The 23742-nt window shown below is 54.3% G+C and overlaps 2 protein-coding genes across 5 annotated transcripts in view; both read right to left on the reverse strand.

Annotated features, from left to right (window-relative positions):
* WDR6 (WD repeat domain 6) overlaps window positions 1-4358 on the reverse strand; it is a 9587-nt gene extending 5229 nt beyond the window's left edge. For 2 of the 3 annotated variants that reach the window (XR_002735536.1, XR_002735537.1), the window contains exon 1: window positions 3897-4201. Coding sequence is in view for 1 of the 3 variants with exons in the window: in XM_023231531.1 (XP_023087299.1) it covers window positions 3897-4086 (190 nt within the window). In the remaining 2 variants the exon portion in view is untranslated. Of the gene's footprint in view, window positions 1-3896 lie in introns of all 3 variants that reach the window. The other variant, XM_023231531.1, reaches the window with a different exon arrangement.
* P4HTM (prolyl 4-hydroxylase, transmembrane) lies at window positions 4287-23156 on the reverse strand. Of its 2 annotated transcripts, none has more exons than XM_023231540.3 (9): window positions 22343-23156; window positions 22039-22120; window positions 10117-10307; window positions 8839-8935; window positions 7172-7334; window positions 6268-6577; window positions 5564-5713; window positions 5246-5369; window positions 4287-4748 (listed from the first exon to the last, which is right to left on the reverse strand). In XM_023231540.3, exons 1-9 carry the CDS (start codon window positions 22694-22696, stop codon window positions 4528-4530), a joined length of 1692 nt encoding a protein of 563 aa, XP_023087308.1. In that variant the 5' UTR covers window positions 22697-23156; the 3' UTR covers window positions 4287-4527. The 2 variants fall into 2 exon arrangements, with proteins under 2 accessions (XP_023087308.1, XP_023087307.1); XM_023231539.2 differs by having other exon boundaries at window positions 5564-5654; window positions 6392-6577; window positions 22343-23154.
* Window positions 23157-23742: the final 586 nt, after the last annotated feature.

Here is a 23742-nt window from a genome sequence, read left to right on the forward strand (position 1 = left end):
CAGGGGCCCACCGCCATGCCTGGCTAGTTTTTTTTTTTTTTTTTTGAGACAGAGTCTTGCTGTGTTGCCTGGGCTGGAGTGCAGTGGCACGATCTCGGCCCACTGCAAGCTCCGCCTCCTGCATTCACGCCATTCTCCCGCCTCAGCCTCCCGAGTAGCTGGGACTACACGTGCCACGCCTGGCTAATTTTTTGTATTTTTAATAGAGACAGGGTTTCACCATATTAGCCAGGATGATCTTGATCTCCTGACCTCGTGATCCACCCACCTCAGCCTCCCAAAGTGCTGGGATTACAGGCGTGAGCCATGGCACCCAGTTTTTATATTTTTAGTAGAGACAGGGTTTCACCATGTTGGTCGGGCTGGTCTTGAACTCCTGACCTCAGGTGATCCACCCATCTTGGCCTCCCAACGTGCTGGGATTACAGACAGGGATTACAGATGTGAGCCGTTGTGCCCAGCCTCATCAGTCACTTTTATTTTTTTTTTTTGAGACGGAGTCTTGCTCTGCCACCCAGGCTGAAGTGTAGTGGCATGATCTTGGCTCTCTGCAAGCTCTGCCTCCTAGGTTCACGCCATTATCCTGCCTCAGCCTCTCAAGTAGCTGGGACTACAGGCACCTGCCACCACGCCCGGCTAATTTTTTGCATTTTTAGTAGAGACGGGGTTTCACTGTGTTAGCCAGGATGGTCTCAATCTCCTGACCTCATGATCCGCCCGCCTCAGCCTCCCAAAGTGGTAGGATTACAGGAGTGAGCCACCACACCCAGCCTCATCAATCACTCTTGATGTTCAGTTCGACCACAAATTTCTCAAACTCAGAGTCTCCTCCTCACCTCACTTTTTTTAAATCAAAAATAATAATAATAGAGATGAGGCCTGATACAGTGGCTCACGCCTGTAATCCCAGCACTTTGGAAGGCAGGAGGATCGCTTAAGCCCAGGAGTTTGAGACCAGCCTGGGCACCATGGTAAAACTCCACCTCTAAAAAAATTATGCAAATTAGCTGGGCATGATGGTGCATGCCTGTAGTCCCAGCTACTTGGGAGGCTGAGGTGAGAGCATCTCTTGAGCCCAAGAGGTGGAAGGTGCAGTGACCTGAGATTACACCACTACACTCCAACCTGAGCGACAGAGCAAGACTCTGACTCAAAAATAAAATAAAATGAGGCCAGGCGCGGTGGCTCAAGCCTGTAATCCCAGCACTTTGGGAGGCCGAGATGGGCGGATCACGAGGTCAGGAGATCGAGACCATCCTGGCTAACACGGTGAAACCCCGTCTCTACTAAAAATACAAAAAAAAAAATTAGCGGGGCGAGGTGGTGGGCGGGAGCTACTCAGGAGGCTGAGGCGGGAGAATGGCGAGAACCTGGGAGGCGGAGCTTGCAGTGAGCTGAGATCCGGCCACTGTACTCCAGCCTGGGTGACAGAGCAAGACTCTGTCTCAAAAAAAAAATAAAAATAAAAATAAAAAATAAAATAAAATAAAATGAGAAGGATTTTGACAATGCAAAAAGAAAATAAAAGACGTAAAATGAGAAAGTCTAATCCAGTGGTTCTCCGCAGGGGGGCAACTTGCCCCACAGGAGTCATCTGGCAATAGCTGCAGACAGTTTTGGCTGTCTCCAGGGGTTGTGCTACTGGCAACTAAGGCCAGGGATGATGCTAAACATCGTACAATGCACAAACAGCCTTCAAAGAATCATCTGGTCTAAAAGGTCAATAGAGGCAAGACTGAGAAAACCCCGGTCTAATCTAACCAGACTGGGTAAGTGTAAGGGGAGGACAACTTGAGGACACAATATTTAGAATTAGGATTCAAGGATAAGCAGCAGTTAGCCAGAGGAAGGGAGGCAGAAGAGGGGGACTGGGAGATGGGGAGGCCGCGGAGTGATGGGAGGGTCTGCAGCTTTCTTGGTGGAGAAAACAGCAAGTATGATTACCCTGAGGTAGGCAAGAGCATTGAGTATGGTAGACGGAACAGGAAATGAAGAGCTCAGGAATAGGCTAAAGAGGCCAGGTGTGGTGGCTCATGCCTGTAATTCCAGCACTTTGGGAGGCTGAGGCAGGCGAATCACTTGAGGTCAGGAGTTTGAGACTAGCCTGGCCAACATGGTGAAGCCCCATCTCTACTAAAAAATACAACAGGCCGGGCGCAGTGGCTCAAGCCTGTAATCCCAGTACTTTGGGAGGCCGAGATGGGCGGATCACGAGGTCAGGAGATCGAGACCCTCCCGGCTAACACGGTGAAACGCCGTCTCTACTAAAAATACAAAAACTCAGCCGGGCGAGGTGGCGGGCGCCTGTAGTCCCAGCTACTCAGGAGGCTGAGGCAGGAGAATGGCGCGAACCTGGGAGACGGAGGTTGCAGTGAGCTGAGATCCGGCCACTGCACTCCAGCCTGGGCGACAGAGCAAGACTCCGTCTCAAAAAAAAAAAGGAAAAAAAATACAACAATTAGCTGGGCATGATAGTGGGCACCTGTAATCCCAGCTACTCCGGAGGCTGAGGCAGGAGAATCACTTGAACCTGGGAGGTGGAGGTTGCAGTGAGCCAAGACCGTGCCACTGCACTCCAGCCTGGGTTGACAGAGCAAGACTGTCTCAAAAAAAAACCCCAAAAACAGAATTGTAGCTATATAAAACTCACTCTGGAAGCCACATAAGTGAATTCACTTGCAGTTTCTTAAACTTCATTTCCCAAGTTATTCCCCACCTCAAAACCCTTCAATAGGTTCTCCCCACTGCCCTTAGGGATAAAGTCAGATCAAGGCCTGAAACAATGTGGCCTATGCTGGCTTGTCCAGCCTCCTTTCCTCCCAGGCTCCATTCCTGCTCTAACTTCACAAGAATTCCCTCCTTCCCCCAAAATGACAGATTCTTCCAGCCTCAAGGCCGTTGGTATGCTTACCCTCTGCGAGGAACTCACCCCTTTTCCTAGTTCACTCTTGTGGTTCTTTGAGTTTCTGCTTAGCTGTTCCCCCTCCAGAGGCCTTAGGAGTTTAGCCTGGGTTAGGAACTCCAAGCTCCAAGAACCCCCACACCAGATCGAAACTGGATCATCCCCATCCCACACACACACCCTCTTGGAACTGGTGACAACTCACTCAAGGCCTGACCGCCAAGGTCCTGCCTCAGGACCCTTATACAACTCAGCAGGACCAACATAGGTCATTAGCGGCTTCATGAAATGACTGTTCGAGACCAGCCTGGACTCTGACACCTCAAGTCCCAGGCCTCGCCTGTCCTTTGCGACCCGGTTCTCCTTGGAGGAACGGACCTCCACACCTGATTTCCTGGACATCAACCATCTCAGGAGGGGTCTCAGGGCCCGCTTCCCCGGGCACCGCCTACACGTAAAGGTCTCATCCGCCATTTTCGGCGACGCCATCCTCCTCAGAGTATCTCCACCCCCACCTTAGCGGGAAGAGATTCATCCCGCCCTCGAGAGGGCACACCCTTGCCTTCTCCCGGCCCTGCCTTCCCCAAGAAGCCACACCCCCGAGGGGCCTCCTTCTCCACCTCCCGGCTCTGCCTGGTCTCCGTTGGAGAGGCCAAGCCCCCGCCCATCTCCTAGAAATGAGCACACCCCCTCAACCTTCCGCTCCCGGGCCTCCGCGTTCCCCTGCACCTTCCCGGGGTTCCAACCCGCCCTTTCCATGCGGGCTGAAGTTTATGAAGCGCCGCAGCAGCCACATCAGCTTTGTCTCTCGGGCCCCGCCGTCCTCAGGTTGGCCCTCGTCCCGCCGTCTCCTGGGCTCCCTTCTCATCTCCGACCGGCCTCAACCTGCTGCCCGTCCTCTCCTCAGGGCATCCCTTTGTCCCTGTGGCACCGCCCCTGGCAGGCGCTGTTTCTTTACCCCTTTCCCCCTGGCGTGCCTCAAGCCAAGCCTCACCCGCCAACAGCCGGTCCCCCACGCACTCCAGACCCGTGACTGGGAGGAGTATAAGCTCCGAGGTTGCCAGCGGGCAAACGTAGTCCTCGAGAGCGTCCATGTCGATCCTCGAGGTGCTGAGGCAGCCACGGCTAAGAAGGGAGCTGAACTCTCGCGAGAACGAGCCTTCCCTGCGCGCCGCGCTGCCCATCAACAGCGCCCTCAGCTACAGGTAGCAGAGACCAGGGCGCCCGCGGCGGTTGTCCAATAACGACCCTTCGTCCCATGCAATCCAGCTCATGATTGGTGAGGCCCGCGGAGGGTCAGCCCACCCCCCACCCCCTCACGTGACGCTTGCAGGGCGCTCCTAGCTGGCAGCCTGGTGCGGGATCTCTGCCGCCGACCCGTAGCTTGTCCTGCCAGGCGGCTCCAACCTTGTGGGTTTTTTATTTGACGGGGCAGATGGGGTCAATACACAATAAATAACATGAATATAGGAACTGCGCCGTATTGCGGCTGGCGGGGTGAGGCAAACCATTGGCCAGTCTGCAACAGGACAGAGGGACAGTCTGCAACAGGACAGAAGGACAGTCGGACCCCCGATCTTGGGCAGCTGGCGACCCGCGGCTGGGAACAGGGGCTAACTTTTCCCTCAGAGCTCCACGCGCGTATCGTGGTAGGCCCGATCCAGAGCCCACTCGGGCTGCGAATCGGCGCCCCCTTCTCGGGCCAGGCGGGCCATCTCCTGTTGGAACAGCGCTTGACGCTCTCGGCTGGGGTCCACATTAATCCAGTTGTTGGCAATCCACTTGGTGCCGCGCGTGACCAGGCAGCCCCCGTGCAGCGAGTAGTCGTCCACGTCACCCACCCAACCTAGAAGAGGAGGGTGACATGAGATCCTAGGCTGGGCTGGCCAAAGCTTGGCCTCATAGGGACCAAGAGCATGACCAAGGTGGGTCCAGCTGTGCATTCCTTGTGTAGCAAACACCCAGACACAAGGCTTCCTTGGGGGCTCCTCATCTCACCCCACTAATGTGTAGTCAACACCACTGGCCCTCTGAAACCAGCTTTCTTGCTATTGGGCCTGTCCATATCCCTTCCCACCCTGGGTTGGCAAGGGACATGTGTCCCAAGCTCCAGGGAGTAGGAAGTCTGGGGCATCAGGGAATGATAGTGATGGAGATAACCCAATAGGCAGTACAGGTCCTGGGGCGGTCTGCTAAAGTCACTAGGGATGGCCTTTGGGAGGCACCAGGAGCAGAAAACCATTTGGAAAGCAGCCAGAAACAGCCCTCCATTGTGGCAGATGGGGACCGGGTAAAGGGAAGCTGTCCTCAGGGCACCCCCCAGGCCTGGTCATAGACCCTCACCTTGCCCATCAGGCAGGTAGTTGTACCAGAAGACTGCTGTGCCCTGTCGGGGCTTGACACGCAGGTTTCCCTTGTCACAGTGCCTCCGTGTGTCACGGAGGTCCACGTCATCCTGAATCAGACTCTGTGGGCAGCAGGGTGGTCGGGTGTTCAACCTGTCCCCACTATGGCCAGGCCAGCCAAGGGTGACCAAAGGGAAACCAACCAGATATGCCCAAGGAATCGTTTGGGCCCACATCCTTAGACCTGGAGAGGTGTGTACTTCACTTGCCCAAGCCCCTGCCAGCCCACAAGAGTAATAGCGCAGTCGACCCTTACCATTTCATCGTAGGTTCTGTTATCTGCTACAGGGAAAACAGTCTCACCCCCACCGGTGACGTTGTTCAAATAAAACAGCACTGTCATGTAGCTGTAAGGCAGGGGGGCCACTGAGCAGGTCCCCAGTTGTGGATGCTCCCAGGGGCTTACCTGTGGGCAGGATAAGCTGCCCAGGTTCCTGTTGCCAGGGACCAGGACAGACTAGGATGGGTGACAATAGGGCAGGCCAGTGCCAAAATGTCCCTAGCCCTTCCTTCCCCCAAGCCCAGTCTCTTACTGTGAGTTGCAACGGTTTTTTGGCCAAGATCACAGGCGCACTTAGCTAAATGCCATGGCCCCGAGCAAGGGCCTGGCAGGGAAAGGTAGGCTAGCAGAAGCAACAGGGCATGCTGAAGGGCTCCTTGGGGATCAGAAGGGGCTGGTCCAGAACAGCCACCTGAAGAGGAAAGAACTGCCTTGACAGGGGAGGGAGGCACAGCTTCAGCCTCTCTAAGTGGAATCAAGATCAACACCTGGGGGAATGGGCAGGACAAGCTGGGGGCCCAGCCTTGCCCCTTGCTTCAGAACTCTGGGGGCAAGTTTTGGTGTCTGTGGGTACTTCAGTCTGTGTTGACTGTTGACTCCAGTGGACACGATGGCCAGTAGCCACCCCTATCCAGCCACTTGGTAAATAGCTTGAAGGGAGAGGGGAGGGCATCACTGACTGGGATAACCAGGCAATCTCCTGGCCCCATGCCAAGGGGCATGCCCACAGTGCAGGGCTGTGCCGGTGTCATGGGCGTTCCTGGTCTGGGGATTGAAGGCAGCCCCCAGTTGGGAGATACTTGCCGGCAGGAGGTCTCGAAGGGTACAGACTCGTTGGCTACCAGCTTGGTATGGGAGCAGATGGTCTCTGGGTACACAGGCCCACTGTCCACGTGGGCATGGTAGTGGCCCCCCTCACCATACCGAACAACCTGCAGCGGCTCGCTGAGCTCCACGATCTCAGGCGACAGGCGAGTGAGGCGCAGCACCCTGGTGGGCAGCAGGCATTTGGCTGGGCAGCCCCAGGCAAGGTGGTGACCTGAAGGAGCTGGCCAAGGTGGACCCTGGGCCTGCCACAAGCTCTGCCCCTACCCACCTCCCCTGGAAGTCCCTTAAGCCATCTCAGACTGGCCCTGTAAGAGTAGGAAGGGGTTACTCATGATGAGTCCTTCTCCCTCAGATGCCAAAGACCTACACCTGCTGTGTGGAAATGATGACATTTCCACTAAATAAAGGGGTGGGAGTCCTGAGGTCCTCCTCCCGTGGAAGGAAGTTGTTTATTTAAAAACCCTTGCCTGCTCTGACGGAAGGGGTCCTGTGGGCAAAGATAAGGGGTCATTTATCAGCAGAAAATAAGTGCTCTGTCCCTCTAATCCCAGTGGCCCACTGTGCACCTGCACAGAGGGCTAATTTGCCTTTGTTAATTGCCTGTCTTTCAGTGGATCCCAATCCTGGTCTAACAAATGGAACTTAATCCCAAATGGGTTAATACATTCTGTCCTCTTGGCCCCAGACAAGGGCTTCTGTGGAGGCCCTGCCCAGTCTTCTCCCCCTGCTCCGGTAAGAACAGTTTCAGGTGCTCACCTCTGGCGGATGGCACGCATGACGTGGTGGGCACCCTCACCCTGGTAGAGCCAGGTATGGTGGCTGTTCCGCACCAGCTCACTGGACTCTGCCTTGTGGCTCCTCATGTACTTGTGGAAGTCCCGAAGGTCCATGTTGGAGAACTCCTGCAGACTCAGCACTCCTGCACAGGGCACCCAACCATCAATGCTCGCCAAGCCCATATTGGGAGGCCACAGTGGCAGGCTGCACTTCCCTACCTACCCCAAAGGCAGCAGCAGCCCCTGACCTCAGGCACTGAGGGGCCATGTACACTTGTCCCCCACCTGGACTTTTGGGTCACGTGAACCTGGTTTCTGTCATAACAAGCTCTACGGGAAGACCCAGAGCAGTTCCTTTTCTCAGTTTAAGCCCTAATTTGGCCCTAGGAGGGAAGAGGCCCACCCCCTATTAGAGTGGCCAGAGAAGGTTCTCCAAAGGAAGCTTGAGCCATATGGCCAGGGCCCTGGCATTCCAGCCTGGCTGTATAGAGTGGTGGCCACTCTCCAGCCTGTGGAGGGTGAGGAGAGAGCAGGCAGTGCTGGGCCTCATCCAGGGCCTTACATACATACGTCAGGGTACAAGTAGGGCCAGTCCCCAGGGAGTTCCTCATGACCTCAGGTCTCATCCTGAGTGGAACCTACCGCACCAGCCCTGCCTACTGCGTTACCAGCCCACGTTAGCAATGAAAGTCAGGCCACCCCCTCTCATGAGAACATTCTCCACTGCCCTTGCTCAAACCATTAAGCAGGGGCTCCACCCTCTTGGGGTTCTGGAAGAGTAGCTGGTATCTTTGCTCCATGTTATTCTGGCTGACGTGAGGACGTCACCTTCCACTCTTTGGCCCAGATTCCTCTGAGGGTGGGGGACATTCGAGGGCTGTGAGCCTGTCACCACCTCTGTTCTGGGGCCTGTAGCAATATGGCAGCCATCCAGCCACAGGTCACGGCCAGATTCTTCACTCTGGTTCACCAGCCGCAAAGCGACTCTTTCAAGTCCTTTTTAACTGCTGTATCTTCCTTTCTTGGTCCAGAATTTGGGCATGAGGGTGATGATCACACCTCAGAAACCTCCTGAGAGTTATTACCAGAGGAGGCACCACTTGCCTGACAGCTTCCCGGCCCACCCCTCCCCAGCAGTTAGCACAGTTAGCAGCACTACCACTTTATACGCTTCGGCATGACTCCAGGTGGACAAGAGGAAGGCAAGGGAGATCTCATTTAGACCAGGGAGGCTGTCTGCTGGGGTGGACCTCGTGTCTGGCTGGAGAGATGGATGGCGCAGGGTAAACAGCCAAGCTCTAGCTGGCCTCACTGTTGCCTTGCTCCTGCTCCACCCACTCTGTTCTCTGCCAACTAGCAGCCCTACTTCCTGTCCTCAGGCTCTCAACTCTGCCTGATGTTATCAAAAGGGTTTCCAAGAACTGCCCTCACAAGACCATCACCAAGGGGAACGGGGGTCCTGGCTGCCTGCCTACTTCCCAGGGGTAAAAAGCAAGGCTGGGTCCTTGCCTCCCCATCTCTGGCCACTATAAAGGGGTACAGAGAGGCTGCCTGGCTGTGGGGGAAGGGCCCAAGTTTTCAAAATGGTGCACCTGGGAGTGGGCAGGAGGCTCGCAGGGATAGGACTGTGCAGAGGTGTGAGCTCACCGTCACCATCAGGGTCGGCCTTGATCGCAGTGTACATCTCCTGAATGCTCTCTGGAGTCATCCACCATCCATTTCCCAGGCGAGTCTGGGCCAGGACCTAAAGCATAAGAGGGTCCCTCAATGGGTTACCCCAATGATGGAGAGCCAGCAGAGAACAGATGGCCCAGTGCTTGTTGTGGAGCAAAGTGTTCAAGTGAGGGCATGGATGAGGACACAGGTCAGAGCCCATTGGGCTGAAGTGAGTGCAGGTAGAAAGGTACAGAGCAGGCCGGGCGCAGTGGCTCACGCCTGTAATCCCAGCACTTTGGGAGGCCAATGTGGGTGGATCATGAAGTCGGGAGATCAAGACCACGGTGAAACTCTGTCTCTACTAAAAATACTGGTGGGCACCTGTAGTCCCAGCTACTTGGGGGGGGCTGAGGCAGGAGAATGGCGTGAACCCGGGAGGCGGAGCTTGCAGTGAGCTGAGATCGTGCCACTGCACTCCAGCCTGGGTGACAGAGCGAGACTCCGTCTCAAAAAAAAAAAAAGAAAGGTACAGAGCATCTGAGGAGAAGGCTGGGGGCTGGGGGTCAAGAGGCATAGGGCCATTTGCATTCCTGGACTAAGGGCCTGTGGCCTTCATGGAGAGCACTGTTGGGTGGAAGCAGAGTGAAGGACAGGCCTGTGTCCCACTCAGATGCTCCGGGTGAGATGGGGAAAGCCAAGTCCTGGGTGTGAAGGGAGAACAGGCACCAGGGAGAGACCTGGTTAGGGCATGACCACCAGGCCCCTCAGGAAGACCAGGCTCAATGGGGTGTTCTGTGTGGGCAGTGCCCCCACCACCACTCTGCCAGACTTCTCTCAGAAGCTTGGCCCTCCAGCCTGGCTGTAGAGTGTATGAGAGGTATGCAGAGAGAGAGGCAGGCTGCTGGCCACCTCAAAGCTGCCACCCCATCCACCATGAGTTCTGTGGGGCCCCCAGCCATGACAGCAAGGAATGCAGGATACAGAAGGTCCATCCCTTGAAAACTATGGTGATAAATGCCATCAACCTCAGGTGGATTTTCCTGCCATCTTCTGAGGTTCCCAGCATAGCCAGGGGCTCTCCAGAGGGAAAGGGGACCCCCCAGGTCTGGGTATGCCCAGTCAGGTCTGGGTGGTATTTGACTCTTGGGACCAGGTCTGGGTGGTGTCTGACTCTTGGGACCAGGGCTGGACTGGACAAGTGACCTGGCCACCAGAAAGGTGATTCTGGGCACTCCCACCCTGAGCCTACTCAGGTCCCAGGATTCCAACCTCGCGGAGCTGCAGGTGCCCATCACGGTTCTGGTCCAGCAACTGGAAGAGGTCCAGCTGGCTGACCTGCATAGTGCTCATTGCCTCTTCATACTCTTCAGTGGGGAGGATCTGGCTGCGCTGTAACCCCTTCATCTGCGCCAGATGGATGATGAGCCGGCACTCGTCATCAGTCAGGAAGCCAGGGATTTCTGCCAGAAGAGGAGGTGGGTGAGGCCAAGGACTGAGCCAGGGTGCCGGTGCACCCAGTACGTTCCTCCCTGCAGGGTTCCTGGGGTACTGCATGTCCTTCAATGGCCACCAGGTCTGGAGGATGGAGGACTTTATAGACCCCTTGATTCTGACTTGTCAAGATTGAGTTGTCCTGCAAAGGCTGACTGGCGTTGGAAATGTGGGACCTCTCTTGTTGATGATGAGAGCACACATTTTCCAGGAGAGCCCTGGGAGGTGAGCCAGAGCTAACCTGGATATGGACTGACCCACCTTTGGGTTGGGACTGAAGGCCAAAGGGTGGTCCTGAAGGGCAGAGGGTTGATTGCTACTTCTTACTGGGTATAAATGTTTAAAATGGGGAGATGGTGGCTGCTTCTTGCTTTCATTTTAACTTTTCAGCATTATTCAAATAAAAAAAGCACAAGACGTCCAATGCTTTAGGCCAGTCCAAGGGCCTTCCCCTCCAATTTCCTGCGTAGATGAGTGCTGGCCATCTGACCAGGGCCGAGTTGCCCAATGCTGGAAGATCACTGAGGGTTACTCAGGTTTGGGGCAGATACTGCTCTCTGAAAAGATATCCCAGGGTATCCTTTGCTTCCTCAATTCCTTCCCTGGTACAAATGTTCACTGAGTGCCTACTCTATGCCTCTACACCCCTGAGTAAAGATTAGTCAGGTCTGGGGCTTGGTTTCAGTGGCTGGCTGCCTGCACACCAGGCACAGCTGGTAGGTGGCTTGGTGGAGCTAGAACCTGAGCCTCACATCTAGGGAGCCCACATTCTGGTAGCCCCAGACACTTCCAGAGCAGGAGCATGGGCCCTGCTTCCTTCCCTTGTTGCTGGGAGAGAGGACCTCACTGGGGGACAAGAAGCACACAGAGGAGCTGATTGGAGGAAGGGTGGCACTGCTACCTGCGGAGTGGCCTGCCGCTTCTCTCAGTTACACTTCCAGCACAAAGTTCCAGCCATTGCTAAGAGGAAGGAAAATGGCCACTCAGCATCAGGGTTGGAGCTTTTTAAATTATATTTTATTATTTTTTGTAGAGATGGTGTCTCCCTATGTTGCTCAGGCTGGTCTCAATGTCCCGGGCTCAAGCAATCCTTCCACCTCGGTCTCAAAAATGCTGGGATTATAAGCATGAGCCATCACACCTGGCCTGGAGTGGTTTTTAATAGTAATTACAACAGAAAATACTTAGGTAGCACAAACTCTGCGCAAGGCACTGTCCTAAGTACTTCATACGTATCGACTCCTCAATCCTTATACTTACCCTAGAAGGCCAGGCCCCATTAATTCAACCATCCTATCTAAGAGGAAACCCAAGCACAGAGAAATAAGTGCCTTGCCACGGGCCACCCAGCGTGCTGTGTTCCAGAAACCATGCTCATGACCAGATTCAGCTACTAGGAGCAGGTGACCCTGGCGTGATAACATTGAGGATAGGACAAAGGCCCCCACTATTGGCCTGCATGATCCTGTTACCCCAGCAAACCCAGAAAGGGTGTGATCCAAGGGGAGACAGCCCTGTGGAACAATGGGTTAGATCAAATTGCAAATCAACAGTCACCTCCTGATTGCTTAACACAAAATTTTAAAAGAAAGAAAAAGGAAGCCAGAAAAAGAAAACACAGGCCCAGGTTTCTTCAGTTTATTAGGTGCCAGTAATCCGCAAGCCCAGTGGAGATGCCTCCAGCCTCTACAGTCCCCTGCTGTGTGCTAATCAAAAACAAACAGCCCAGTCAGCATGTTGGGGCCTCACCAGGTGGGTCCAGGCACCTCGGAGCTGTACAGACCCCTGTAGGATCTCATCTGTTGGCTCCTGGGGTGCAGGAACAGCCCTATAAAACCCTCAACCTCAGTTCATTAAGACCAAGGCACAGAAGGCAGTGATGGAGCAAGGGCTGTGGCTGCTGGTGACGCTGGTGATGCTGTGGGGTGAAGGCAGGGTCAGGGACTCCCTGGGGCTGCATGAGGTGCATGCCCATTCCCCAAGCCATGGCCCTGTGCCACGACGTTGGCTACACAGATGCTGCTGCTCAACTTGCTGGACCACGACACAGCAGCTGAGGCCATCCAGCAGTTGGTCAGCTGGCTGTCCCTGCTTGCCCAGGAGTGCCACCCCGATGCCTGCCTCTTCCTCTGTTCTTTGCCCCTGTATGCCTTGACAGGTAGGACAGGGGCTTCCAGGTGCAGGACCCTGGAGGGCTCCCTCAGGGCCCTGCTCTGGTGGCTCAGGTCTTCAGTAATCCTTGCTGAGCACCTATCAGGGCTGGGCACTGACAGGCACAGGGAGGATAATGGATCGTTTTGTTAGAGTGTTCCAGACAGAGGGAACCAGGTGCCCTTAGGCAGGAGACCACCAACGGTGGTCAAGGGTTCTTGAATGTCAAGACAGGGCAGGTGGACAAGTCACTTCAGGCTGGGGGTTGGGGGCAGACGGGCTGGGACCTCCTCTCCACTGAGGTGTGGAAGCTCTGTCTGTCCAAAGAGACCCTGGCAAGAGATGGAGCAGAGGCCCTTTTGGCGGCCTTTTCTCCCAGAGAGTCCAGAGATCCCACGACTATTTCCTCTTCCCCAGCCTAACCTATCCTGTGAACAACAGTTCCCTCCCAGAGCCTCTGGGTGGCCATGTCAGCAGAACTCAGGATCAAGCCCTTGTAGTGTTTGCCAACCCCAGCCCTGGCTGTGGTGCCCTGAAGGCCTTTCAGGACAAGAGGGAGGGCCCTGCTTCCTCACTTTAAGATGGAGAGTAAAGGCCCAAGGTGCAGGCTGCCTCTCGCAGACACTGGATGGCCACAGAACTGGAGGTCGAGGTGCACTGGAAAGCTGGCAAGACACTTGAGTGGGAGGAGGCGGAGGAGATAAGACAGAAGCACTGGAAGTGAAGAGGCAGAGCTGAGGACTGAGATGTGGGGAAAGCGGGAAAGCCAGGCTACAGGGCTGTTGCTAGGTGACCAGTGTCGTTGCCCAGCAACCAGAGAGTTCCAGGCCACGAGACGGGTAGGAACATGGAGAGGTTCCAGATGATCTGGGTGCCCAGCCTGTGGCAGTGCAGCCCCCGAACCTTTCCCCCAAAGGGTCATCTACCCCTCCCACAGCCTGTGCGAGGCCATGCAGGCCAGCTGCGAGCCCGTCATGGCCTGCTACGGCTACCCCTGGCCAGCCATCCTGCACTGTGGACGCTTCCCCTTGGGCCATGATCTCTGCATCACTGCCATGGCCAACAAGAGCTCCCACCTGGACCACCCATGTGAGTCTGCACATGGCTGGTCTCCACCTTGCTCGGCCCCACCCCTTTCAAATAATTCCCCAGGGGATCAGGTAAACTGTACTCAATGTCACCTACAGCAGGCATCCCTCTCAAAAAGGGTAAAAAAGAGGGAAAAGGCCGGGCGCGGTGGCTCAAGCCTGTAATCCCAGCACTTTGGGAGGCCGAGACGGGCGGATCACAAGGTCAGGAGATCGAGACCATCCTGGCTAACACGGTGAAACTCCGCCTCTACTAAAAATACAAAAAACTAGCCGGGCGAGGTGGCGGGCGCCTGTAGTCCCAGCTACTCGGGAGGCTGAGGCAGGAGAATGGCGTAAACCCAGGAGGCGGAGCTTGCAGTGAGCTGAGATCCGGCCACTGCACTCCAGTCCGGGCGACAGAGCAAGACTCCGCCTCAAAAAAAAATAAAAATAAAAATAAAATAAAATAAAAAAGAGGGAAAAGTGGGAGGGATCAGCCCCCTCCACTCCCTCCTCACTCCACCCCCAACCACACTGACAGGTGCCTCGCCCTCCGCCTCTTCCCAGCACTGTGTGCCAGCTGCAGGGACTGCAAGTTGCAGGATGCAGGCTCCTCCAAGGAGGTCCTGGACACTCTCTGCACCAGTGACTTTGATGAGTCCTGGGCCTGTAGCTTTACACACCTCCTCCAAGTGCCTCCAATGCAGCTCCTGGCTAAGGCAATGTAAGAGGGAATACCCAAATGCTATGCCTGGTTAGAACGAAAAGAAAAAATTCCTTTACAGGCATAGGACATTGCTAAAACAACAAAATGAAACCAAAAATTCTGCTAAGGAAAGTGGCATCCTAAGAGCCTGATTCTAAGGGCAGAGCATCAGACAAGACCAAGTGGAGGGGACTGGTGGATTAAACACTCTTGGGGGTTTAGGAAGGACTCCTAGAAGCCCATCTCCTCACCAGCCCCTCTGTTCCCACTCAGCAGTGAAGGTCAGGTTCTCCAGGCACAACAGTACTTCCTCTGGCCCCTGGGACTGCGACCCGTACTCCAGACTAGAGGTGCTGAAGACAGGACCACTGCCCACTGCAGAGCTGCAGCCCACCCTGCAACGGTGGCTGCAGCTGGATGTCACATGCGTGTACAATCTTTTCCAAGGAAGGCACACAGGGACCTATGTGTTGAGTGGGAAGATGGAGGGCTGCTGGCTCTTGGTAATGACGGCCTTTGCCCGGAGCCAGGGCCACCAAAATTTTCGGCTGGCTGTGCGCCATTGGCACCCTCACCAGTGCCAAGAATAGGGGCTAACCCTGCCAGGGAGAGCCTGGGACTTTGTAGCCATGGCCTCTGCAGTGGTCATGCAAATTGTGTGTGCTCCCATGGAAACACATACAACCTTCTTTCTGCTGCCCCCCAAGGAGATTTACAAACCAGAATCCAGAGAGGCACAAATCTCAAACAGGGTGGAAGTACACCTTCCATGGACACAGCTAGGGACTGCTTCTTGAGCAGGTAGTCCTCTGTCCGGCCAGGAGGTCAGACAGGCTCCCTGGCAGCTGTGTATGCTGGGTAGGGAAAACCACCTTCTGTCCTTCCCAGGCCCAGGATGACAGCCTGGCTAGTGACCCGCTACTACTGCCCATGTGCCTCAGAACCCCAAGCTGAGTCTCTGGGCAGTAACATAGCCTTGGGCTATGCTCACCTTGGTCATGATGCTGTTTGTCAAACCCCGGACAGACTCAATTATACCTGATTAACCTTTACTGGGTCTGTAGCTTTGTCAAGCAGCAGGCCTATGAAAGAGCAGGGGTGTGTGTGGCAATGCAGAAGCCTGAGCTTAATTCCTTAAAAATCTGAACTAGCCAGGAGCAGTAGCTCACGCCTGTAATCCCAGCACTTTGGAAGGCTGAGGCAGGCGGATCACGAGGTCAAGAGATTGAGACCATCCTGGCCAACATGGTGAAACCCTATCTCTACTAAAAATACAAAAATTAGCTGGGCGTGGTGGTGGGTGCCTGTAGTTCCAGCTATTCGGAAGGCGGAGGCAGAAGAATCACTTGAACCCAGGAGGCGGAGGTTGCAGTGAGTTGAGATGGTACGCACCTGTAGTCCCAGCTACTTGGGAGGCTAAGGCAGGAGAATTGCTTGAACTTGGGAGGTGGAGGTTGCAGCGGGCTGAGATCGCACCACACTGCACTCCAGCCTGGCGATAGAGACTCATCTCAAAAAAAAAACAAAAAAAAAAAAAAGCAACCTTGAACTGATAGGCACACTAAAATTCTTTCTCTACTTTTGGGCCTCCAGTGTTTATCATGAGTACCATAGTCTGATGTAGCTGCCTAATGGCTTTCTTAAGCTGAAAAAGAATATATTTAGAAATCCTGTGATAAAGCAGTCATGATTTTAAAATAAATTGTTTTGTATACTGGTAGCAATTACTCATTTACCAAATGGTTAAGAAAAATGGATTAAAACTCTTGCTGGCAACCCGGCGCGGTGGCTCACGCCTGTAATCTCAGCACTTTGGGAGGCCGAGACGGGCAGATCACGAGGTCAGGAGATCGAGACCATCCTGGCTAACATGGTGAAACCCCGTCTCTACTAAAAAAATACCAAAAAAATTAGCCAGGCGTGGTGGTGGGCACCTGTAGTCCCAGCTACTTGGGAGGCTGAGGCAGGAGAATGGCGTGAACCTGGGAGGCAGAGCTTGCAGTGAGCCAAGATTGCACCACTGCACTCCAACCTGGGCGACAGAGTGAGACTCCATCTCAAAAAAAAAAAGAAAAGAAAACTCTTGCTGGCCACTGGTAGTATCCCCTGCTGCCTTTGAAGAGGGTGCCAAGTCAGAAGGGTATGTGGAGGATGCTTTAAGCCAGCAGGCAGATGCTGGACTGGGCTGAGAGCACCCAGTGAACTCCTCCAGCCAGCCAAGGATTAGCGGGAGGCTGGGCGCGGTGGCTTACGCCTGTAATCCCAGCACTTTGGGAGGTTGAGGCGGGAGGATCACTTGAGGTCGGGACCAACCTGGCCAACATGGTGAAACCCTGTCTCTGATAAAAATACAAAAATTAGCTGGGCATGGTGGTGGGCACCTGTAATTTCAGCTACTCAGGAGGCTCATGCAGGAGGAGAATGGCTTGAGCCCAGGAGGTGGAGGTTGCAGTGAGCCGAGATCACACCACTATACTCTAGCGGGGGCAAGAGAGCGAGACTACCTCAGAGAAAAAAAAAAAAAAAAAAATCCGGGGGAGATACAACTCTGGCCATTGGACACATAGCTGGGACAAATCAATCCTCTTACATATGCAGCTCACCTTTGTGGGCAGAGGCACAAATGACACAAATAAATACAGAAAATAATTTCCAGCAGTCCTAAGCATTTGAGAACAAAACCCAGCAGGTTGATGCAACGGGGTGCCTGGGAACATTTTAAGATGGGTTTGAGGACAAGAGGTCTCTGAGGATGCGATGTGTGAGCAGAGGCCTGCTGGAGCTGAAGGCATTCTCTGTGGGAAGAGCCAGGTCTAAGTCTTTCAGTGAGGGAACAGTAGGTACAAAGGCCCTGAGGCAGCAGTGAGCTTATGGTGTCTGAGGATCAGCAGGGAGTAAATGGAGTTGGGGTTGGGGGCAGGAGATGCATCTAAGAGGCAAGAGGGCGGCCGGGTGCGGTGGCTCATGCCTGTAATCCCAGCACTTTGGGAGGCTGAGGTGGGCAGATCACGAGGTCAGGAGATGGAGACCATCCTGGCTAACACGGTGAAACCCCATCTCTACTAAAAATACAAAAAAAGCTAGTCGGGCGAAGTGGTGGGCATCTGTAGTCCCAACTACTCGGGAGGCTGAGGCAGGAGAATGGCGTAACCCGGAAGGAGGAACTTGCAGTGAGCTGAGATTGCACCACCGCACTCCAGCCGGGGCGACAGAGCAAGACTCCGTCTAAAAAAAAAAAAAAAAAAAAAGAGAGGCGAGAAGGCTTTCAGGCATCAAATGAGACTTAGAAGTTAAATGGAAAATGTTGGAGACTTTTAAGAGAGTGATGAGCTGCTGAGCACGGTGGCTCACGTCTGTAATTGGGAGGCCGAGGTGTGTGGATCACCTGAGGTGAGGAGTTTGAGACCAGCCTAGCCAACATGGTGAAATCTTGTCTCTACTAAAAATACAAAAAATTAGCTGGGCATGGTGGATGCCTGTAGTTCCAGCTATTTGGAAGGTTGAGGCAGGAGAATCACTGGAACCCGGGAGACAGAGGTTGCAGTGAGCCGAGATGGTACCACTGCACTCCAGCCTGGGTGACAAAAGTGAAATTCTGTCTCAAAACAAAAACAAAACAAAAAAAGAGAGCGATGAGATCTGATCTGCTATGACAGAATCAGTGTGGAGTGGGGCAGGATGGAGGGAGAAGTAGGCCACATATAAGAAAGCAGTGTCCCCAGAGAGGTGGCAATGGTTTGGAAATGGAGCACTTCTCTTCTGAACAAGATGGTGCCCTCAGCTGACACCCAATATTCCAAATATTATTTCTTTATTTCCCTACCAAGGGAAAATGACCTATGAGTCTTGGAGGTACTTGCCAGGAGCTCAGCTTGGGCCTTTTGTGGCCCAGGTCCTAGTTGCCAAGTGTCTTTAGGAACAAGGGTGGGAAACAGGAAATATTTCTCAAGGAGAGAGACTGGGGGTTGCATGGGGTCTTCCCTGAGAAGTGCTAGGGTTCCCTTCTACAGAGATGGAGGCACCTTAGGGTGGACCCCAGTTCCCTTGCCCCAACTCACATCTTGAGCATCCACTCTTCGATCCCAGGTATCTTGGGTCCCTGAGGCTGGCAGATCACAGGTTTAGATCCAAGAACAGCATGGCAGAGGGGGCAGAATCTATAGCAGGCCCACTCTTCTCAGGCCCTGCTTGCCCATTTAGAATGACTAGGTAGCAGACCAATGGACAGAGGGACAGGCAGGCCCAGAAGACAGACACTGCTCCTGCTGGGGATGAGGCATCCTTTTTTGTAGTCATCCAATACCACAGTATTCAGGAACTGCCCCACCATGACCACTCTCCCCCCTCTCACACATCTGGACTTCTTGTAATCACTGATTACAATCTCTTGGTTATGCCTTTTGAAATTTGTCTGCAGAAACAGAGATCCATCTGATGGCTTAACCAGAACCAGTTTACCTTTTGTCAAATTTCCTCTGCTTTTCGTAATTTGCTCTTGGTGACTTCAGATCTGGGTTTCTCATTCTATGCCTTTTTTTTTTTTTTTTTTTTTTTTTGATGGAATCTCACTGTCACCTAGGCTGGAGTACAGTGGCATGATCTTGGCTCACTGCAACCTCCACCTCCCAGGTTCAAGTGATTCTCCTGCCTCAGCCTCCTGAGTAGCTGGGATTACAGGCATCTGCCACCATGCCCAGCTAATTTTTGTATTTTTAGTGGAGACAGGGTTTCACCATGTTGGTCAGGCTGGTTTTGAACTCCTGACCTCAAGTGATCCACCCGCCTCAGCCTCCCAAAAGTGCTGGGATTACAAGCATGAACCACCAAGCCTGGCTCATTCTCTGCTTTACAGGACAAGCTGCTTATTAGGGAGACTTTGGCTTCATGGCTCACTTAACCTAACATGACTATGAATTAGATATATACAGATCCCAGGAAGGCTGCTGAGAGAAAACACTGCCTCCTCAGATGTGTCTGTTCATAGTAGTGTAGTAGTAATGGGGTGAGTATTAGTCCCTTTCCTGGACCCCTCTTTCCTGACAGTTATCCCATACTTCCCACAAGTCTTTGCTCAAATTTTTTTTTTTTTTTTTGAGACGAAGTCTCGCTCTGTGGCCCAGGCTGGAGTGCAGTGGCCGGATCTCAGCTCACTGCAAGCTCCGCCTCCTGGGTTTATACCATTCTCCTGCCTCAGCCTCCCGAGTAGCTGGGACTACAGGCGCCCGCCACCTCGCCCAGCTAGTTTTTTGTATTTTTTAGTAGAGACGGGGTTTCACCGTGTTAGCCAGGATGGTCTTGATCTCCTGACCTCGTGATCCGCCCGTCTCGGCCTCCCAAAGTGCTGGGATTACAGGCTTGAGCCACCGCGCCCAGCCTTTTTTTCTTTTTTTGAGATGGAGTTTCATTCTTGTTACCCAGGCTGGAGTGCAATGGCACAATCTTGGCTCACCACAACCTCTGCCTCCCAGGTTCAAGCAATTCCCAAGTAGTTGGGATTACAGGCATGTGCCACCACACCCTACTAATTTTGTATTTTTAGTAGATGGAGTTCCCTCATGTTGGTCAGGCTGGTCTCGAACTCCTGACCTCAGGTGATCCACCCGCCTTGGCCTCCCAAAGTGCTGGGATTATAGGTGTGAGCCACCGAGCTCGGCCTTGCTCAAATATTTTTCTCAGGCAGGTCCACCTTGGCTACCTTATTAAGGGTTCCAGCCAGGCACGGTGGTTCATACCTGTAATCCCAGCACTTTGGGAGGCCAAGGAGGGCAGACCACCTGAGGTCAGGAGATGGAGACCATCCTGGCTAAGATGGTGAAAGTCCATCTCTACTAAAAATGCAAAAAATTAGCCAGACATGGTGGCACATGCCTGTAATCCCAGCTACTTGGGAGGCTGAGGCAGGAAAATCGCTTGAACCCGGGAGGCGGAGGTTGCAGTGAACTGAGATCATACCATTGCACTCCAGCCTGGACAACCAGAGAGAAACTCTGTCTAAAAAAAAAAAAAAAAAGTGTTCCAATCCCAGCTGAACTTCTGCCTTACTGTCTGCTATTTTCTTTTTTTCTTTTTTCTTTTCTTTTTTTTTTTTTTTGAGACAGGGGTCTCTCTCTGTTGCCCAGGCTGGAGTGCAGTGGTGCAATGTTGACTTACTGCAACCTCTGCCTCCTGGGTTCAAGTAATTCTCATGCGTCAGCCTCCCGAACAGCTGGGATTACAGGTGTCTGCCACGACACCCAGCTAATTTTTGTATTTTTAGTAGAGATGAGGTTTCACCATGTTGGTCAGGCTGGCCTCGAATTCCTGACCTGAAGTGATTCGCCTGCCTCAGCCTCCCAAAGTGCTGGGATTATAGGCGTGAGCCACCGCGCCCGGCCCTGTCAGGTATTTTATGTTGGCAAAAAAGAAAAAAGAAAAAACATCTGTCTTACTTGTTTGCAATCACATATCACCATCTGAAACACCAATGTATATATTTGTTTATTGTCTGCTTCCTCTTCATTTGAATGTCAGCTTCAGGGTTTTGTTTCATTGTTTATATTTAGTTCAATGCTGTGTTCCCGGCACCTGAAATAGTGCCTGGCACAGATTTCAACGTTATTCAATAGTAACAGTAATAACAACAACTACCAGCTTTGGATGCCCCCCCCCACAAACAGGACTGACAGCATAATTTATTTCCCTATAAACAGCATGCATAGGACATCATTCTGACAGGTCTAGGCATAATCCCCAACCAGGACTCTGTGCCTTGGAGGTAATGACATGTGCTCAAATGTTCTACTTTGGCCCCAGCTCCTAACCCATTCCATCCCCCCGCAGGCAGGAATGGCCCTGGGTTTGCAAATATGTCACTGAGGCCAGGTACCCAGGGTTGGGCTGCACAAACACCCTGGACAAGGTCCATGGGACTAGGGGTCCCCATCTTGTTGACACTGGTGGCCTTTGAAGGACTCTGGGGTCTTCACAGCTCTCACTGTGGCTTTGCTGCGCAGGCCTTAGAGGCAGGCTATGTGGGTTCTAATCCTAGCTTCACCACTAAAGTAACCATGTCAGCCTGGCCAAGCCACAGCAGCTCTCTGTGCCTAACTTTCTCCCCCACTGGTCTGAGGGTAGGATCTACACCCACATCACAGAGGGGTTGCAGGAATTAAATGAAATAATCATACGAAGGCAAGCACATAACGAGCTCAGAAACGATAAGCTATGTTGTGGCTCCAAGTGGAGTCACCCTAGAAGGCTTTGCCCATGATGGCTGAACAAAGACTTCACGGTAGGAAGAATCTCAGAGCGCTGGCAGCAAAAGCTGAGCCTCTGACTGGTGCACTGGTGGAGGAGGCTGGTGGGGGGCACCAGTTTATCTACATTTGGACAGCCTGCTTCTCATCAGACAACAAGGCCCACTTGGGCAGTGGGGTTTTCCCCTGAGGTCCTGAGGTCAGCAGAAAGCTGGTTATCAGTCTCCCACCTTCCCCCCAGTTCTAGAAGGTGACAATTAATGGTGGCACGGAAGACAGCTGCAATGAAATGTTTAGACACCAGCCTTAGGCTCACTCTGCCAGCCCTGTGATGGAATAATGGACTGCAGGGAGTAAGGATAAGAGGGAGTGTTACCCTATTCCCAGGACCCGGAAGGTCCTTCACTTTGCTAATCCTCTGGAAGGGCTGCTTTGAAGCAGCCATTTTCAAAATAGAGGTCACGTGGTCACAATGAGCCTCAAGGTGGCCACCAAACCGCAGACCCTGGCCCTTCCCAGGAGTATCTGGCGGACTTACCGAAGAGCAGCGGCTTGAGGCTGAGGGTTCGGATGAAGTGATCCCTGTCGGTGACCAGCTGGACCTTACGTTCGTGCCCCACCTAAGGGAAAGGCGCACAGCGGGCAGCTGGGTCGCCAGACCGCGCTGCCCAAGAAGGGCCAAGTCACCCCGGCCCGGAGCGCGACAGCAGACGCGTGAGTGGGAGCGCGCGGGACCGACGCAGAGCAGCGCCGGGGGCAGTGTGGGGACCCGGGTTGAGTGCCGGTCCTCTCGGGCTCAGCCGTGCAGGGCCTGGAGCGCGGCGGGGCGGGGAGGTCCTCACCTTGATGCCCTCCAGCCGGGTGAGGGGACCTAAGGTGGGCTCCGGCCCGGAGCCCTGGGCGCGGTGCTGGGGCCCGGGATCGCTGCTTTCGTCGCCGTTGCTGTAGTGCACGAAGAGCAGCAGCGCCAGCACGTTACCCAGGTACAGATGCACAAACACCATCAGCACCAGGAAGTAGGCGCGCGAGCAGATGCCGCGGGGCTTGCACAGCGGCCGCACCGGTGCGTCCTCGCTGTCGCCCAGCCCAGCTGCCGCCTGCGCCTTGTAGTGGTCTGGCGGCGCCCACTGCGGCCTCGAGGCCTCCCCTGCCGCCGCGGAATCAGGCCGCTGGCCTGTCACCGCCGCCGCCGCCATGGCACCCAGGTGGCGCGCGCCTCAAGGGGAGGGGCCGCGGGGTGCCCGCGCTGCGCAGTCGCTCGGACAACGGCCGCCAGGCCCGCGAGCGCCGCGGTCACTAGGAGACGGTGCCTGGGGGTGTCTGGGGGTGCTGAACCCGCCCGGAGCCGCTTGTGTCCGCGCGGGGCTCGGCCTCCCTGCGCCTTGAGCCCCAGCCCACGCTGGGGCTTCTCTTCCCAAGCTGAGTTGTCGTCGGGCAGAGCTGTACACGCCCCAAGTCAGAAGCCAAGGCCCCAAGTGTGTAGACGCAGACAAGAGCGGCACCATTAAGGCATACACTACTGGGAGCTTCTTGGTGCCTGCATGAAGACGCCCTCTTGCCTCCGGGAACAGTATCGTCTGCATCTTCTGACTCCAGGAGTGGGGCTGGGGAGCGCAGGGCGGAGGAGGCAGCACTGGGATGACTCAACAGTGCGGCATTTGGGGGCGCCACGGAGGCCGGTACTGCGTAAGCGGCGATAGGGTAGGACCCACAGCCTCCTCGCAAGCGTTCTTGGAGCTCGGTTTCGCGGTCGGTCCGGATCTCCCGGAGAGCTCTGCTGGAGTCAGGCAGGCCTTAGGAAGAAGCTGCCTGATGTGCAGGGTTGCATAGGCAGTTAGAGAGTGCATCCTGGAGGAGCCCTGGCATCAGAAAGGTGAGCCCCCCAGGGCAACCCGCCGGAATGAGCTGGTGCTCAGGTGTATGAAACACTCCTTGCATCAAAGCTGGCACGTGTGAAGAGGTGGGAAGGGACTCTTCCACAACCGAGACACCATTACCTCAGAGAAAAATTAAACAGATTATCACCAAAAACGGGGTGAGGGGAAGACATACCTACCAGTGGTCAAGTGCCAAGGAATCCCTGCTCTTCGAGAGCTGGTTATCCTCAGGAAGAAATTACTACACGCCCTCAGGGCAGAAGCTGACCCCACTCCCCGAGGTGGACTTGCAGGCAAGAGCAACACTTTTAAGGCAGGTCACACTGGTGGTTTCTCCCTACCCTGGTAAGACCCCCCCTACCTCT

This window comes from Piliocolobus tephrosceles, chromosome 2 (assembly GCF_002776525.5).
Source record: "Piliocolobus tephrosceles isolate RC106 chromosome 2, ASM277652v3, whole genome shotgun sequence".
Taxonomy (NCBI): Eukaryota; Metazoa; Chordata; class Mammalia; order Primates; family Cercopithecidae; genus Piliocolobus; species Piliocolobus tephrosceles.

Excerpts from the sequence above, each read along its gene's own strand:
- P4HTM (XM_023231540.3), bottom strand. The coding sequence starts at position 22,696 with ATGGCGGCGGCGGCGGTGACAGGCCAGCGGCCTGATTCCGCGGCGGCA. Across the intron at positions 8,936-10,116 it reads GGCACCTGCAGCTCCGCGAG|GTCCTGGCCCAGACTCGCCT; the intron begins GTTGGAATCCTG and ends CTTATGCTTTAG. Across the intron at positions 7,335-8,838 it reads GGCCGACCCTGATGGTGACG|GAGTGCTGAGTCTGCAGGAG; the intron begins GTGAGCTCACAC and ends TGCCCTGTGCAG.